The sequence below is a fragment of the Vanacampus margaritifer genome, chromosome 13, assembly GCF_051991255.1.
Source record: "Vanacampus margaritifer isolate UIUO_Vmar chromosome 13, RoL_Vmar_1.0, whole genome shotgun sequence".
Lineage (NCBI taxonomy): Eukaryota > Metazoa > Chordata > Actinopteri > Syngnathiformes > Syngnathidae > Vanacampus > Vanacampus margaritifer.
The window spans coordinates 23394087-23411915 of NC_135444.1; the positions used below are offsets into that span (position 1 = coordinate 23394087).

The 17829-nt window shown below is 42.7% G+C and overlaps 2 protein-coding genes across 6 annotated transcripts in view; one reads left to right on the forward strand and one right to left on the reverse strand.

The window, feature by feature from the left end:
- The window catches only part of farp2 (FERM, RhoGEF and pleckstrin domain protein 2), a 32181-nt gene extending 28909 nt beyond the window's left edge, over positions 1 to 3272 (reverse strand). For all 4 annotated transcript variants that reach the window (XR_013296411.1, XM_077584002.1, XM_077584004.1 and 1 more), the window contains exons 1-2: positions 3114 to 3272; positions 1924 to 2162 (exon numbers count right to left, since the gene is read on the reverse strand). Coding sequence is in view for 3 of the 4 variants with exons in the window: in XM_077584002.1 (XP_077440128.1) it covers positions 1924 to 2139 (216 nt within the window). In the remaining variant the exon portion in view is untranslated. The remainder of the gene's footprint in view (positions 1 to 1923; positions 2163 to 3113) is intronic.
- A 1896-nt stretch (positions 3273 to 5168) lies between these two features.
- On the forward strand, positions 5169 to 17747 carry hdlbpa (high density lipoprotein binding protein a). Of its 2 annotated transcripts, none has more exons than XM_077583944.1 (28): positions 5169 to 5279; positions 7305 to 7376; positions 8420 to 8535; positions 8624 to 8823; positions 9203 to 9418; positions 9632 to 9838; positions 9921 to 10136; positions 10219 to 10425; positions 10524 to 10631; positions 10697 to 10801; positions 10878 to 10956; positions 11040 to 11179; positions 11254 to 11358; positions 11716 to 11829; positions 11905 to 11991; positions 12310 to 12441; positions 12776 to 12994; positions 13091 to 13312; positions 13441 to 13659; positions 13731 to 13869; positions 14873 to 15012; positions 15089 to 15193; positions 15424 to 15558; positions 15632 to 15775; positions 15918 to 16097; positions 16273 to 16389; positions 16460 to 16600; positions 16862 to 17747. In XM_077583944.1, exons 3-28 carry the CDS (start codon positions 8460 to 8462, stop codon positions 16967 to 16969), a joined length of 3861 nt encoding a protein of 1286 aa, XP_077440070.1. In that variant the 5' UTR covers positions 5169 to 5279; positions 7305 to 7376; positions 8420 to 8459; the 3' UTR covers positions 16970 to 17747. The 2 variants fall into 2 exon arrangements, with proteins under 2 accessions (XP_077440070.1, XP_077440071.1); XM_077583945.1 differs by lacking the exon at positions 5169 to 5279 and adding an exon at positions 5354 to 5650.
- The last annotated feature ends 82 nt before the right edge of the window (positions 17748 to 17829 follow it).

The window sequence follows — 17829 nt, forward strand, 5'->3', positions numbered from 1 at the left end:
GGACCCACTTTGAATCAAATTAAACGTGACTATTAGTTACAGGGTTTGAGACAACATATGGCGCCTTAGATTATAAAATGTCCATCTCAGCAGTGCACCAGAGAATCAATCCTAACTGCTGAGACTACTTGAGGATTTATTAGGGTGCAGTATTTAATTACACAACGTCATCAGTGAGTCTTGAATGCTTCCTTCACGCCGGTGATTTAACACCGGACTGACTTAAAAAGACAGGAAAGAGGCTCATTTCTATTGGCTTCCTTATTGCTTCCTATGTGAATGACGGCAGCAGCAAGTTGGCAGGCCGACATGCGGGGAAACAGGAAAGCATATCAATGGCGACTTCCCTCTAAAGTTACTAACAGGACAAAGAACTTGCAATTTATGGTTTTGAACTAGACCGAATAAAAAATGGTCAATTCTGTTGGTACCATGGTAAGATGATGGAATAATTGCCCATTAGAAGAGTAAAAATCTTAAGGGCTATTTTGTGTGGGGTGTGCCTCAAAAAAAAAAAGAAAAAAAGATTCTCATTAGAATCGGGATTCTCATTTAGTACGATTCAGAATCGGTTTTAAATGTTCCAAAACTAATTTTATTTTAATTATTTTATGCCGTCTTGCCCTTGTTTGTGTGTGCCTTTATTGGGAGCGCTGTTCATATTGTACACTATTTGGCCACTTAGGGGCAGTGTAGTTCGACGCGTTCTGGTACACTGTTAACTTGTAGCCACATTAGAGAGTACAAGAAAAAAGTCATGATCAAGTTATTCTAATTAAAGTTGTTTTTAATTTCAGCGTAGGAAGAGCATGTGCTGCTGAGTCATGTTAAGATGCTTCTCTGAAAACATTCCTGAAGCATTTTGTATGAATAGCCGTTCTTTTGAGTGATAAAAGTGCCACGAGTAGCGCACTAATTAGCATTAGCGAGTCAGACTGGAGTAGATCATGACAATTCTTAGCACATCTATAAATTGAAGCAGGAATCAAATCATTTTGAAACAAAAAAACGATTCAGAATCGAACGGCAGACCCAAAAATCTAAATTGAATCGTGAGACAGTCAAAGAGTCCCACCCCTATTATTTTGTCAAAACTACAGCCACGCCTACTAGCAGACCGCCAATCACGGCATCGTTCAATGATGCATTTCCTAATAATGCAAAACCAACAAACAACGGATATAAAACTGGTCAACAAAGTTTTCATTGCAGAACCCGCTAAGTGTCATACCCGTATTGACTGTTACCTCCATTTAAGACAATAACAAAATTCATACAAATTTACATTATTGAGATTGTAGTCGATTAGTAGATTATTCTAGTACATTAACATTAGTTCACAAAGCATAACACTTAACTATTTCAGTGTAATTTTATACTTGATGAAAATGTTGAACCGTTTCTTTGAACTACCGGTAAATTGTTCTCTGAGAGTTGTCTGATTTAACCCAAATTAGCCTCTTGAAAGCTTACCACATTTAACTTGTACCTTAAACATCAACCAACAAATAACAAAAAAAAACAAATCAGATTTTTTTCCCTGCCACCCACCTAGCCAAAGCGACACATGAGTGGACATTGTGTTGTAAACATGACTCAGCAGTGATTATTTTCGAGCTAATCATTACACAGCAAAAATCAATTTGGGTTTACAGATACTAAACTCATCAGATTGAGACAACAATACATCAAATCATTATCCAATCACAAGAATTGATGTCCTCAGCAAAGACACTAACTCAAACTTAAAGGAAAGCGCCAAGCTGGTAAATACAACAACATAAGAAGCGAAGGGATTTTCGCGGCAAAGCCACATTGCAGCTGTCACCAACACACAAACCGGGTCAACCGTGGCCCTGCTGTGCACGGCTAACTAACAGCAGACTTATCGCAGCGTGCCAGGAAGGCGGAAGAAACACTCACGTCTAAATCGAAGAACTCCACGGATTCGTCCAGACCCTGAACACGGACCTGAAGCCCCCGACCGGGACCCTTGGCGGCGGGGGTGCCTGCGACCACCACCACGTTGGTGCTGAGGCTCTGGCCTGGCTCCAATGTGCTGATGCCCGGGTTGAACTGGGCGCCCAGTCTCGTGCCCGGGGTCTGCAGGACCCGGTAGGACCCCTCTAGTTCCCCCATGACTGCGCCCAAACCAGCAGCTCCTTTGGAGAAAAAAAGGAAAACAAGAATCTCTACATGAGGGGAAAAAAACGGTGACAGAAGTGGATGTTGATAGACCTGTCTCGATAATTAGTAGATCGACTTATCGTTTTATAAATAAAACGGACACAATACCCTCCCCAGACTTGATAAATGGTCGTTTACATGCGTATTTATTTACCTACGTCATCATCATTTGTGCCATTTCGTTTTCTCTCTATAAAGTCTCTATAAAGTCATACTTTTAAGGCAGTGTTAAGCCTCGGACTTCAGGTGCATTTTGCCCCAAATCAAGTTAATTCTATTGTATTTATTTTTAAGAGTACTGTTGTAAACTGAGTTTGGGAGCATGGTGTGGTGTACAGTAAACAGTATTTGGGGTTTAAACTATCAATATAAGCAATTATGAACATAATATTTGATATTGTTGACAAAGTGAAATTTTACATGACTAATTGGTGTTCACGCTATGCGGCTCACTCACTATCTGTACGTCATCCATTTTACAGTTGCACTCACAATGAATCAAATCTCAATTGAAAATCACATGCATTTGAACATTTACGAGCAGAGAATGGGTGAATTTAAATATCTCAACATAACTCATATTACACCATTAATGTGTCATTCTAGTTTGATTGAAACTATTAAAATCAAGACAAGCAAGCGAACAAAAAGGTTAATGTCCCACTGAATGTTAAAAATACACAAATACTGGCTTTTAAAAGCGCTTCGGTGCGTCACAGTCTCATCGGTCATTGTTTAAAAACGAGCCAAACGAGTTAAATGTCACATTCGAACCGGAGGAAAAGTTTAACGTGGCGTTGTTTTTTTCGGCTTCAGAAGTGTGAGATCGAACTCGCAAGTTTTTAGCTAACTTGACGGTGACATAAATGTGGCGCAGCACAAAAGAAAATAAGAATGACTTTGTTTCGAGGAAATCGGTCACTTACCGTTGGGGTTGGTGCGGAAAGAAGGCAGTCAAAGTTTGTGATCTTAACTAGGGGACTACTAGCACTCGTCCCGACTCCCGACCATGGCCCCAGGCCCGTCGTGCATACGCCATCCTCAGTGCGCAACCGACGCCTCTTTCTGATTGGTTGCGGCGCGCCAACTCGGCCTCTTATTGGCCGACATGTGGCGTCTGGATCGCTAACCCATTTGCTCGCCTCCCTTCTCAACCTCGGCTCAAATTAGCCGTGATGGACGCCAGGGATTAACATGTCTCCAAATAATGTTGGTAAATTATATATATATATATATATATATATATATATATATATATATATATATATATATATATATATATATATATATATATATATATATATTTTTTTAAATCCCCCCCTTTAAAGTTTCATGCTTCCAAACAAATGCAGGACGTGTCGTTAATCTTGCCCCCCAGTCGCGTGTGTCTTCAACTGGGTTAAAGTTCGCGGTGACATACAAACAGTTTTTAAGAAAAATTTAGACACGTTGCTCCGAAGAGATTACGTGGCAAATTAACGACTATTTTCGTCATTCTAACGAATATGGAGCGAAGTCACTAGTCCATTTAGTTGTGTTGTGGATACTTAAAAAAAACTCATTCTAAACGCGAGTCATAAAGGTACGGGAATGGTAACTTTGGCAAGCAGCGCCCCCTCGTGCAGCGGAATCGGCATTGCTGTATGGCAACTCTTGGATCATCATGTACTTTGTACAAGGTTCAATAAATGTATATTAATATAAATGTCATCCATCCATTATCTGAACCACTTATCCTAAATTAGATTTTGTATTTGATATTATCATGTAAATTATATTTGAAGTTGGTCATTAGGACACATGCATTATTTCATTGAGAATTATTAATAATAAATGACTTTGTGTATAACAGAAAATACAAATAGCTCGGAAAAAAATACGAAGTAACATAATGTATAGGGCACATTTTTATATATATATATTTTTTTAAATGTACTATTAATGTGTTTTTTAAGCTATCACACTGGGGAAAATATTATTTTTGTTGTACTGTATTTAAATGTAAAAATAATGGAGCAGTGGACAATATTAATTTTATGTGTATTGAAAAATGAATAGTTTTGTATAGCATTTTGTATTCATGTGGCAAATGTACAGTATGTACTGTTAGATACTGAATGAAATTTTATACTATTTTAAGGTAAAAAAAAAAATAAAAAATTCAATGTTCTTGTCTGTCCAACTGTGATGTAATGATAACCCTAGAACAGGAAATGGCACTTACTGCAATTCAGTCAGTTTGTGATATCAGCGATGTCAGCCACCGTCTCCATTCGCCCCGTGGTCATTCTTCTACCTCAAATTTTTCCAAGCATGTCTTTATATGGACCTGGCTTTGTGGGCTAGGAACAGAAAAGGCCCCCTCCCCAAACGGTTCCCATTAAAGTTGGAAGTTGTCTTTGAATTTAGATAAGATAAAACAAGTAGAGGCTCTGATTGATTGATTGGTTCCAGTGTCTCATGACTTTTGTTCAGATACTATTGATTGAGGAATAGAGTGAGTGAGTGATAATGTCATCCATTTTACAGCGCTGCCTAAGCATCTGTACTTCACTGAGGGGCGAAAAATTGCAAGCGTTTGCATAGGTAGTGAATGTTGATTTCTCTTCAGAGTTCGTTCAAAGTCGCAAACATTCGCCAGACGTTCACCAACAGTTTGAATGTTTTTTCTCGTCACAAGGAAATTTTTGAACATGCTCAAATTTTGAACACATGCTGATTGCTAAGCAATTACTGTAACTTAGGTTTTATATATATTTGTTAATTTATACATACTGTATATATGTATATAGGAGGGCTTTTTTCGTCTTCTTTTTCGCGAAATTTTGCTGGTATGCCCGTCGCATATCGCTCGCGATTACCGGGGTGGGGGTCTACCCGTCCGCCGTTCACTTTACTTCGACTGGGCTAAACCGTAGCAAACGAGTACGTGGTGCTCCGGTCGTGTAACAGGACTCCGGCGTGACGTCGGAGGCCAACGATTGGTGGGCGTCACTCGTATATATGCGTCACGCGTCACTCCCACCTCCTCGCCAGTGGAATTTCATCTCTGCTTCTGCACCTTCTGGGCAGACGAGAACACAAAAAAACAAGTAAGTCTTTGCGTTTGGACGATTTCTCACGTTTTTCCACGTCATTGACAGCCGCTGCGTTGGCGCAAACGTGTGGTCTCGTTGCTCGCTTGAACGCGGCAGGATGGGACTCGTTAGCAGGCCGGGTTTAGTCGCTGAACCCCGTCTCTCTTTTTTGGACCTCGGCGTGTGTTCTGGCCTGGACTCGGTGTCATTACGCTTCCTCCGCCTACTCTGTTAGCAACACTGCCTACGTGGACTTAGCCAGCTAGCAGTGGTAGCCGTGGAAGCTAATTGAAGCTAATGCTAAATTAGTCCAACTTGGTACTTTTTGACAACCGTATCGACAAAATTGATGACGAACACATACACGAGAGTAACCTAGATTTAATGTAAGACTTCCATGCGATTTTTGTTTAGATTTTAGCCACAGTTTACCTCGCTGTCATTTGAATGGTTTATTTAAGTCGTAGCTCGGGAAGTTGTGTCGCAATGCTTGCTAGGGGTTTGCAAAGAAATGCTAGCAGTTAGCCATGTTAGCATTAGCCGTTGCGGCTACGTGTCACTCTGCTCTTGCCCTTCGTGCAAAGTTTGTAGCCGAATTGCAGGGAGAAGACAGGCACTCAACGGCCGTATTGCAGCTCATTTTGTGTTTGTAATGTTGCTTTACACCCTGTCACCTAATGTCGTTTAAAGGAGTAGATTTTTTTTTTTTTCAAAACTCGATTTCGTGTCGTTTCGAAGCTGTCCGTAAACGTAGACGCGCGCGCGCGCACACAGCTACTTAAATCCCTAATCTGGGATTTGCATTATCTTTTTAAAGTGTTTGTATCGTCAATGCAAAGTGGTTAATTCAAGTTGTGCCAGCTCGACCAGACGAGTTAAAACTTTCGACTCAAACCAGTTCCTAGTGACAGCTAAGTCAAAATATGTTCTATATGCCCTTTAAGCCTAAACACTTTTGATTAATATTGGGTGAGCGGAATAAGAATTAAATAATTAAAGGATCTAAGCATTTAAGACAATCAAAGGAGACTGACATTTTATGCAGCACCACCCCCTGCTGTTGACTGAAATTGACATCAAAGTGCTCTCGGGTTTGCATTAAGGAGGTTACGGCTCACTTGTTTGGTCGCATTTGTCTCTCAATTTCCCGAAAAAGCTTCATGCCGTTTTGTGCCACTCCCAGTTAAGTTTACTGTACAGCAAACAATAAAACAATTACACTTCAAGCAACCACATAATCATAATTACCTTACAAAAAGGATGCTAGCAACACACAGAACAAAATTCCATAGTTGGGCTAATGAATAATATGCATGGGCTGCTGTCATATTAGTTGTATGATAAACGTGAGCAAAAATGGCTGCATCATAGTATTGCATTTGCAGCACTAAAATGGACATTTTTCACATCTCTGGTTGTGTTTTTATCAAACTGAGGTGTTGTCAGTGTCCTCTGGCTCAGTCTATAAATATGCCTGTATTATACTGCCTCCAGGTGGCCGAGGTGCACACATCAGAAGGAGCAGAATCATGAGCACTGAATTGAAGTAAAAAAAGTTATGAAAATAGTAATATTTTTTTTTACATTCTGTTTAATTATGTATTTAAAAAAACACCAGTGCCCCCCCCCCCATAATACAAATTGCAATATTTTGTTGTTTTTTATGTCTTGTGAGGTTGAGTGCAAAAATATATAAATGTACGTGTCTTGAATTACAAGCCTGGCATGGAACAAATTACATTTGACTGCTCCTGGAATCTTCCACCATGCTGCTATTTGCCGTCAAGCCGGCTTGCTGTTGGCCAACGCCTGACACTAGCTTATTTCTGCTTACATGATTTCTCAGAAGTAATGCGGTTTAAGCGCTATCCAGGCAGGTACAGGAAGAGCACAAAAATACACAAAATGTTTTATGAAAGGGCTAGTGCTTGGTTCACTTGGTATATTCTGACTTCTCAACATATGACTCGTATTGTTTGTAATTGTATTTTCTGAATCTACAGACAACGCTAATCTCTGCTTTTCTTTTTGTGCCCAAAGGCAAAAGCTGGCAGGCTGACGGGAATTTGCATCTTTACAGGACGGATTATCTGGTAACTGACCATTTTGCTGGTGAGTCCTTAGACTTATTTTTCTTTCCGCATACATGTGAGTTAAAGTTGATTATTTTTGTCACTTATTGTTTTAAGACTCAAAATAAGAAGAATCTATTTTTATCTGATTTAGCGATGGGATAATCGTCACAATGCTCAATTCTAAAAAATATTTTATAGCTGCAGCCCAACATGTCCTATAATGAATGAATGAATGGGATCTCCCCTTGCGAGTTATTCCTAAATTACTGCCACCTTGTACAGTAGAAATAAACAACATGGCACAAGCAAGTCAAGAAAAAGTGTATGGGGTGAACAAGAACATGCCTGTGTGCAATCTACTCGTCCTATAATCAATGTAACTCCGCCTTTTGGCAGATATTTGTGGTTACCATCACCTTGCACAATAGAAATAAGCAAAAAGACAAGAATGCGAGTGTGCCTGGTGTGTACACAAACACTGCGCTGATGGGACAAAAACGGGATGCAACCAACCCACCAATGACATTTGATAACGGCAGATTAGATAATGGAGGGGAATCCAAAAGTCCATTCACGATAAACTTTTGTTTTGCTTTACACGCGCACGTTGACACAACTTTCCACCCATGGTGCTAATTTCAGAACCTGGACGCCGACAGTGAGCAAAGGAATAGATATGTGATGATGACCATCCATCATTTTTTTCGCCCTGTTGTGTTGGAAACAATTGTCCCCGTCCAACTCTTGTTACTGGGTTTTGCGTCAAAACCTCAAACTGATAAATGCCAGCATTAGTTGACGATGCTAAATAAACGTCACACATTTCAGATGCTTTTAAACACAAAAATTGAAAGCATAAAATAGTATTATTATAGCTACATTTTCACCACCTGAAGGAAATAAAATATCGTGCAACCAATCAAAATTATTATCTATAAAAAAAATAATCTGAATCGGCCTTTTCTACCATGACCTAATTTATTGAGATGCACCTGTACATGACAAGCCAATCTCTTGCAAGTGTGGCGCAGGACATTTAAAGTTCTTTTTTTTCTCCTCCCCTCCGACCCCCCCCAACAGTGGCACACTCGGACTCTGTTTTAAGCGTGGGATTTCAACCATGAGCTCAGTCGCCGTACTTACGCAGGAAAGCTTCAACGAGCACCGCATCGGGCTCTTGCCGGAGCAAAGTGGTGGTAAGCACTACACACCCCCCCCCCCCCCTTTCTTGAATGTGTGAAATTCAAGAACGATGGAAAATTGTCTCTCTCTTTGCGGTATTAGCATCTACTGCTGCTGCTGGTGCTGCTCCAGTTGTAGCAGCACCCAGCGCCGCCGGGGGAGAAGAGGAGGACACCCTTCCCACCTACAAGGATGCCTTCCCACCGCTGCCCGAGAAGGCGGCCACGCCCGAAGGCACCCAGGAAACCGCCAGCGCCTGGGCCAACAAAATGCGTTCTCTGAAGTCTTCCGTCATCACCCAGGTAACGCCGACACACAATCCATCTAGCTTGTGTCTGCTGCTTTCACTTACACTTACTTACTTCGTTTACGTTGCATTTAATGTTAATGAGGAAGGTTGAGAACGTTGTTGGAAACTTTCCATGGAAATTGAGCGTAATTCAATGCAAAGTTTTATTATTGAAGCCGTAGCCATGTCTCATAAAAAATTGCTATGGCTGCCACCAGCTTTTGACCTCTATAGGCAACTGTGAACCTTTTTGGGTGGGTGTCAATTACTTGTGAATTTTTGCTATTTGTAGGAGGCCTCACAGTTTAAATAATTTCAGTTCAGCCTTTTTTAAACATTTGGGCGTTCCTACCATACCGTACTTAACCCTAATTCTTGATGTGTCGAACCAGGTTTTCCATGTTCCTCTGGAAGAGCGCAAGTACAAGGACATCAACCAGTTTGGGGATGGCGAGCAAGGGAAGGTCTGTGTGGACATCATGCACAAGACTGGAGCCCATCTGGAACTCTCCTTGGCCAAAGATCAGGGCCTCTCCATCATGGTGTCCGGAAAGCTGGACGCCGTGATGAAGGCGCGCAAGGAGATTGTGTCCCGACTGCAGACTCAGGTGCAGAACACGTTCTCACTTCTATCTCTATTTCTCTATCTAACTATCTATCTCTATCTAGTTCTCGTTCTCTCTGTAGCTAGTCGCTATCTCTCCATCTCTCTCTATTGCTAGCTCTAGCTAGCTAGCTATATCTCTAAATTGAGTTGCACAGGTTAAATCACATTAATGGTGCAAATGTTTTTAAAAAAATGATTCATCTTTTCCCTACAGGCCTCGGCTACTGTGGGCATCCCCAAAGAGCACCACCGCTTTGTCATCGGCAAGAACGGGGAGAAGCTGCAGGAGCTGGAGCTGAAGACCGCCACCAAAATCCAGATCCCAAGACCCGACGACCCCAGCAACCAGATCAAGATCTCCGGCACCAAGGAGGGCTTGGAGAAGGCCAAGCACGAGATCCTGCTGATCTCGGCTGAGCAGGTTTGATCAGGGGGTCTTTATCAGGGTTTGAAATGAGGAAAAATTGTTTATGAAGCCTGACGTTTTTGGGGCTCGCTTTTAGGACAAGCGAGCCGTGGAGAGGGTGAACATCGACAAGGTGTACCACCCATTCATCACGGGCGCATACAACAAGCTGGTCAGCGAGATGACGCAGGAAACGGGCGCTCGCATCAACGTGCCGCCTCCCAGCGTCAACAAGACGGAGATCGTGATCACTGGGGAGAAGGAGCAGGTGGCCCTTGCTGTGGCTATGATCAAGAAGATTTACGAAGACAAGGTGCGCCTTTGGAAGACTGCAAGGGGACCTTTTGAGTCTCTCGTCCGATCGGCTTCGAACCTTTTTTCTTTTGTTTTTGCAGAAGAAGAATGCCACCACCATCGCGGTGGAGGTGAAGAAGTCTCAGCACAAGTATGTGATCGGCCCCAAGGGAAACACCCTGCAGGAGATCCTGGACAGAACCGGCGTCTCGGTTGAGATCCCACCTTCCGATAGCAGCTCGGAAACCGTCATCCTTCGCGGGGAGCCCGACCGTCTCGGCCAGGCCCTCACTGAAGTTTATGCCAAGGTGGGCGTTCTCAGTCACTTAATTGAAACCTTTTGACTTATTGCTATGAATCATACTTGGCGTCTTTTCTAAAAATATTGTTCTTTTTCTCTTTGCAGGCAAACAGCTACACGGTTTCCTCGGTAACAGCTCCCTCTTGGCTCCATCGATTCATCATTGGCAAGAAGGGGCAGAACTTGGCCAAAATTACCCAACAAATGCCCAAGGTGGATCAAATGGAGTTGTTCAAATGTATTTATTTTTTCTCTAAATGCATGTTTACTTCATGCAGGTGCACATTGAATTCACGGAGGGAGAAGATAAGATCTCCTTGGAAGGTCCCACCAAAGATGTGCAGATGATGCACAGCCAGATTGAAGCCATTGTTGCGGATCTCGTGAGTTAGGACTTTCCAGCACAATCTGGTGTCCTAATACGCTCGTTTTCATCCCGCGTCTACTTTTCCTTAACAGATTAGTCGCATGGACTACACAGAGATCAGCGTGGATCCCAAATTTCACAGACATCTGATTGGGAAGGCTGGCGCTAACAGTAAGCAATCTGTTGTGCACATACTGTAATCGGCCTGGTAACCCTCCTCCTCTTAACCAGGCTTTCTTTTGATTTATTTTAAGTCAACCGCATCAAGGAGCTACACAAAGTGACCGTCCGTATCCCTCCCGACCACGAAAAGAGTACCCTGATCCGCATTGAGGGGGACCCCCAGGGTGTGCAGGAGGCCAAGAAGGAGCTGTTGGAGCTTGCGTCGCGCATGGTCAGTGCACTTGCAACACCCTGTGGATGAACCGTCTTGTCACTGTTGGTCACTCGACGCCCGCTTCGTTGCAGGAGAACGAGCGTACAAAGGATCTGATCATCGAACAGCGTTTTCACAGAGCCATCATCGGCCAAAAGGGGGAGAAGATAAAAGAAGTGCGCGACAAATTCCCAGAGGTGAGCCGGAAACTCTTTTAGCTCAATGCAAAGGAGTGATTATGGAAAAGCTAATTTCGATTACTTGTGATGTGCTTCAGGAGTACCTGGCAGTAGCTAGTAAAAACTGTGATTTTTCTTTTCTGGTGCACTTTTATTTTCAGTGTACACCTAGTTGTATAGTTGTCGGACATTTTACCGATGCGCATATCAGTAAGATGATAATCCTTTTGTAGTCATAACTCATACTCCCATTGGCACATCACATTGTTGAGTGGCGCAGGCTGAGACAGGCCACGCTAACACTTGAAGACACATATGAATTGTTTAATTTGTCTAAAACTTCTCCTTTTTTATGTCCCTTTAAAAAAAAATTAGGTCATCATCAACTTCCCCGACCCTGCGCAGAAAAGTGACATTGTTCAACTGAGGGGCCCACGGACCGAAGTGGAAAAGTGTTCCAAGTTCATGCAGAAGATTGTAGCTGAAATGGTAATGCGGCGAAAGCCTTTGAGTTGTAAAAGTATTTATTGTCTTGTTAAACGCTAACGTTGAGTGTTTTACCAGATGGAGAACAGCTTCTCGCTCTCCGTCCCAATCTTCAAGCAGTTCCACAGGAACATTATTGGGAAAGGTGGATCCAACATCAAAAAGGTAGTGTTTGGAGAGTCTCAAATGTGACAAGGTCTCATTTGAGTGCATATGAAGGAAAAAATATATAAGACTGGAAAAGGCAATACTAGTATTTAGCATAAAATATTAGCTGAAAATTATTACTTATTTGCTCTAAAAACAAAAAAAAATCCATTTAGGTTTGTATATTTTTCATCAAATACTGTAATTACGACTTGCATAAAATAAAATGGCAATACTAATCTTCCCTAAAAATTTTTTATCATGCTTTATCATTGAACTGCATCATCCTTTAAGCACTTGCATGTTTAATAATGTGCTTTGACTTTCTTTTGTTAGATTCGTGAAGAAACCAACACTAAAATTGACCTGCCTGCCGAGAACAGCAACTCTGAGATGATCATCATCACAGGCAAGAAGGCCAACTGTGAGGCGGCACGAGTGCGCATTTTGGCCATTCAGAAGGAATTGGTAAGACGTGCAACGGTATGGTTGCTTCCCCATGCACATGACAATACAAATTGCGTCGGATAATATGCCCTTATGGACCATGTATTTTTTTTTTCATTTGACATTCATTTTTTTTCTTTTCTTCAGTGAAGCTCGAGGGCCTAGCTGCAATAATTACTCGCTCTTCCACTTTGCTAGTGTTATATCGCGTATCAATGTGTTCAAAGAGAAGTAGAGTCGTATTCCGTAATGCCAGTTTTCATTCACAAACGCAGACCATTCATTTCAGTGGGTACAGGTGAATGTCAAGGCACCACCGTATACCCCAAAACTTCATTTAACGTCTCATCACTAGGCAAACATCACTGAGCTGGAGGTGTCCATTCCCTCCAAACTGCACAACTCCTTGATCGGCTCAAAGGGCCGCTTCGTACGCTCCATTATGGAGGAGTGCGGCGGCGTGCATATCCACTTCCCCAGCGAAGGCTCAGGCATTGACAAGGTCACCATTCGGGGTCCTGTGGAAGAGGTGGAGAAGGCCAAGCAACAACTTCTGGCTCTGGCTGAGGAAAAGGTACGTTGTAGACTTGGATTTGTTCTCTGCAGTTTCACTGCATTTGTATTTCTTTTGTAAAATGAAATACAAATGATTGGCGTATCATCACATCAGCAAACAAAGAGCCACACAGCTGAGCTGCGTGCCAAGCCCGAGTACCACAAGTTCCTCATCGGAAAAGGCGGCGGTAACATACGCAAGGTGCGCGACAGCACCGGCGCCAGGATCATCTTCCCCACCGCCGACGACAAAGACCAGGAGCTCATCACGGTCATCGGCACCGAGGAGGCCGTTCGTGACGCCCAGAAGGAGCTGGAGGAGCTCATCAAGAGCTTGGTACGACAATAATAATTTTTAAGGAAGCAGGAAAATATCTACATCAATTCTGCATAGAAAACATTTTGATTTCATTATAAGAGCATATCGCCCTGCTCTTAAGCTTAACACACATTCTCCTCTCACAGGACAACGTCATTGAGGACACAATGAGCGTGGACCCCAAGCACCACCGCTACTTTGTTTCTCGCCGCGGCCAAGTCCTGCGGGACCTTGCCGACGAATACGGCGGCGTGATGGTGAGCTTCCCACGCACTAGCGCGCAGAGCGACAAAGTCACCCTTAAAGGAGCCAAAGAGTGTGTGGAGGCAGCCAAAAAGCGCATGCTGGAGATTGTCGAGGACCTGGTGAGTGAGCGCGCGCTGTTTTCGACTTGAATTACAAAACCACTTTAATGCTCTCCCGTTATCTCTCACAGGATGCTCAAGTGACCATTGAGTGCACCATTCCTCAGAAGTTCCATCGTTCCATCATGGGCCCCAAGGGCTCCCGAATCCAGCAGATCACGAGAGATCACAATGTACACATTAAGTTCCCTGATCGCGAGGACCCTCAAGGTAAGGAAGGGAATAACTAAAAAGATAAATGGCCTCTCGTTAGGTCCCTGTGGGTGCTTCAAATTGTATAAACTGTTGCTATTTCACTACCAATGGCATCTCTGTTAGAATAGCAAGTTTGTTAGAGAAGCCATTGACATAATTAGATGATCTACCGCTGTAGCAAAATGTCTTTGGCCCAATATCGCATCCATATGCAGTCTGTTGTGGTAAACCTACAAATTAAAACTTTTTAGTTTTTTTTTTTTTTTTTTTTTTTTTTTTTTTGTCGCTTGTAACAGCAAGTTTTTTAAATTACAAAAGCATTTCACATTTTTAAAAAAATGCTAAATTTTCAGATGAGCACTCTTCAATAAGCAGCAAAAATATTGATAAAAAATATATACACAGAAGCCTGATTTATGCATATAATCTCTCTACAATCACTATTGTTCCCCATTTGTGTTTGTTTTTTTTCTCCCTAAAAGCTCATGTTTTAACTCTTTGACTGCCAGACGTTTTCAGAAACGGGATGTCTCCAGTGCCAGCCGATTTAAGCATTTTGACTGATCTTTCAAGGGCCACAGAAAATTATGTGTTTGGACTATGGAAACACACATACTACCAAATGAAAGATTGGACTCTCATCTTTCATCAGAAAAAACAAACGTCTTTTAACGTCTTTGGCACTCCTCCATAGGATTTTACTAAACGTTATTTAACGTTTTTGGCAGTCAAAGAGTTTTAAAAGGAAAAAAAAGAAAAGAAAACTCCTTGGTAGCTTAATACAAAAACAATTAGCATTAACCTGGAACCGGAAATAAAACAGATTTTACCCAATTACCAAAAATAGTTGTCTGCATTTGTTTGTTTTTTTTAAAGAAAACTTAAAATTTGGATAAATGTGCTCCTCAGCGGCCTCTGACAATCTGTATCTTAGCATGTAAGTGGCAGAAAGTGTTTGAAGTTAAGAAGAAAGGGCTTGACTTGAGTTTTTGAAAATGACCATTGACCAACTTGTCAGCTGTGGAGGCCATCCAAGAGAACGGCGAAGCCAACGGTGAGGAGAAGGAGCCCGTCGATCCAAACGCGCCTAAGAAATGCGACGTGATTGTGATTTCTGGCCGTAAGGAGCGATGCGAGGCTGCTGTGGAAGCACTTAAGGTTTGAGTCCCAAAAGACAAACTGTATTATTTTTGTGTGTTTTTTTTTTTTTTACTAACTTGTCTGTGGTTGTTAGGCTTTGGTTCCCGTCACCATCGAGGTGGAAGTGCCTTTTGAGCTTCATCGTTACATCATCGGGCAGAAAGGAAGTGGAATTCGCAAGATGATGGATGAATTTGAGGTTTGTAGACAAAGATTGTAATGTCAGATTGGTGTATTGTATCGTCATAGAATGCCCCAAAAAATACTTTGCCGTTGGTTAGAAGTAGCCTTTCTAGAAACGACCAAATTTGGATTTTTTTCATATCTGATTACATTGACACAAAAAAAATCGAATTTTAGTATCTTGTTAGTACTTTCCTTGTCTTGAAATTAGATGGCTCTAATGTTTGTTTTTCCCCTTCCTGACAGGTAAATATTCAAGTGCCTGCTCCTGAGCAGCAGTCCGATAAAATCGCCATCACCGGCTTGGCCAACCACCTTGAGCGTGCCAAAGAAGGACTATTGGAGCGCGTCAAGGAGTTGCAGGCCGAGCAGGAGGATCGGGTAAGTGTTGTGGCACATTTGCTGGTAGTTTCACATGTACGAGCAGCATCGAACTCATTGTTTCCACATGCAGGCACTCAGGAGTTTCAAGCTGACCATCACTGTGGACCCCAAATATCACCCCAAAATCATCGGCCGCAAGGGTGCCATTATTACCAACATTCGTACCGAGCACGATGTTAACATCCAGTTCCCAGAAAAGAATGATGAAAACCAGGTAATTTATCATCCCTGTCCTTGTTTTCAGGGCTATCCCATACGCTGGCGAAAATTAAGTACATTCTAACAAATAACCCCCAAAGCTGGTCCACGTTGGCGACGATGTATCTCAGACTTTGTTTTCTTTCTTCTCTCCACAGGACCAGATCACCATTACAGGGTATGAGCACAAAGCCATAGCTGCAGGCGACGCCATCCAGGCCATCGTGGGGGAGCTGGAGGAGATGATTTCCGAGGACATCACTTTGGACAGCAGGGTCCACGCGCGCATCATCGGGGCCCGTGGCAAGGGCATTCGCCGCATCATGGATGAGTTCAAGGTGGCGGGGGAATTTCGAGTTAGCCATACGATACAATGCTACTGTATTTTTCTTCTTAATTCAAACTTTTATTTATTTTTATTGAGGGAAGTTTGTAGTCACAAAATGAATCAAACTTGTATATCAAGGCAGCACTGTACACTTCCACTCTATTGACTGGTTTCGTCCTTTCCAGGTTGATCTCAGATTTCCTCAGAGCGGAGCCGCCGATCCCAACCGTGTGACAGTGACGGGTCGTCCCGAGCTGGTGGACGAAGCCATCGACCACCTCCTTAACCTCGAAGAAGAATACGTAAGCATGCCCCCCCCCACCCCCCCCAACCTTTTTTCTGGTGTGGATATTAACGCAGTTTGCATTTCAGCTGGCAGACGTGGTGGAGAATGAGGCGAAAATGGCATACATGAGGCCCTCGGGGGGCAGCCATGCTGCTGCCGAAGAGCATCGCGGACCTTCCAAAGGCTTTGTGGTGAGGGAGGCTCCCTGGACCACCGGCAACGAGAAGGTGAGACTTTAGCTTCCTCTGCTAGCTCGTTAATTAAAAAAATTCTGTTCAGACACTTGTTGAACAAAGCTTGCAAAAGTGCAGAAAGGTGGAAATCCCCTTGTTTTAAGTAATGGATATAAGGAACAAATTAAATTTGTATCTCAAGACACCACTGTATTTTCCCCATAAAAAAATAAGGCTTTAAATGGTGAATATCTCTCTTGAACATCAATATTCTTGATTTTTTTTTTTTTAATGATTATTATTTTTTATATATAGGCTCCTGACATGAGCAGCTCCGAGGACTTCCCCAGCTTCGGGGCCCCGGTTGCAGCCGCCGCCGCCGCCACCACCAAGGCTTTTTCGTGGGGGCCTAAGCGCTTTTAAAGGAGAAAATCTTCAACCTGACACAATCTTCCCCCGTCCGCACCCCTGAACCCCCCCCCCCCCCCCCCCCCTCCTGGACTGACCCTTTCAAAGTCCCTCAGTTCTCGCTCATCCGTAAAAAAACAAAAAAAGCCTGACATTTTCTTTTTGTTTTGGTAGAGCTGCCCTTTTAATCCGGAGTTGCCTTGGCAGGTTTTTGGAAGGGGGCAGCTCTATTAGTGCCCCTGGTATCCATGCGTTCAAGTATTTGTCATTTGTGCGTCCATTTGCTCGTGACACCTCGTCGCCTTATCGTTCACTTTGACGCAAAACTGCCAGATGCTTGGAGATGATGCAACTTCCTTTAAACATGAACAACACTAGTACACCTCTGGCGCATCAAACCTCACACTAAAAGAAAAAAAAGAAAACAAAAAAGCTTAAAAAAAAAAGACATGTCTACTGTCATCTCATCTGATGTTTGGGGGTCAGTGTCCAGTCATGTTTGTCTTCCAGTTGCTAAGCAGTTTTTCTGTTCAACAGCAATGACCCTGTTTTTTTAAATAAATACATCAGCCTTAAAACTAGGAGAGCAAACCAAGGCGGAAATGATGTCGGTCGATGACTTTTAGTTTCCTCCAGAGAGTAAAAGTTAAAGAGCACTGAGCGGCATCGTCGCCTGCGTTTGCGTCGCCTCCCAGTTCCATGGAAAGTTATGCAATTGAAGCGTGAACGGTTAAGGATGACACTGGAAAAGAAATCGTCCAAAAATGTCAATAAAAATGGAAAATCTTAAAAACTGTGTTCCTGCCTGTCTTTATTTCATTACATTTTTGGAGGGCAGCAGTTATGCCAAAGGTTACACTGGCAGAAAATTCAAA

What these genes read in the sequence shown, in the direction of transcription:
- hdlbpa (XM_077583944.1), top strand. Translation starts at nt 8,460, where the DNA reads ATGAGCTCAGTCGCCGTACTTACGCAGGAAAGCTTCAACGAGCACCGC. An exon ending in TCACTGAAGTTTATGCCAAG is followed by an intron (nt 10,426 to 10,523) that starts GTGGGCGTTCTC and finishes TTCTCTTTGCAG; the next exon opens with GCAAACAGCTACACGGTTTC. An exon ending in AGGCCGAGCAGGAGGATCGG is followed by an intron (nt 15,559 to 15,631) that starts GTAAGTGTTGTG and finishes TTCCACATGCAG; the next exon opens with GCACTCAGGAGTTTCAAGCT.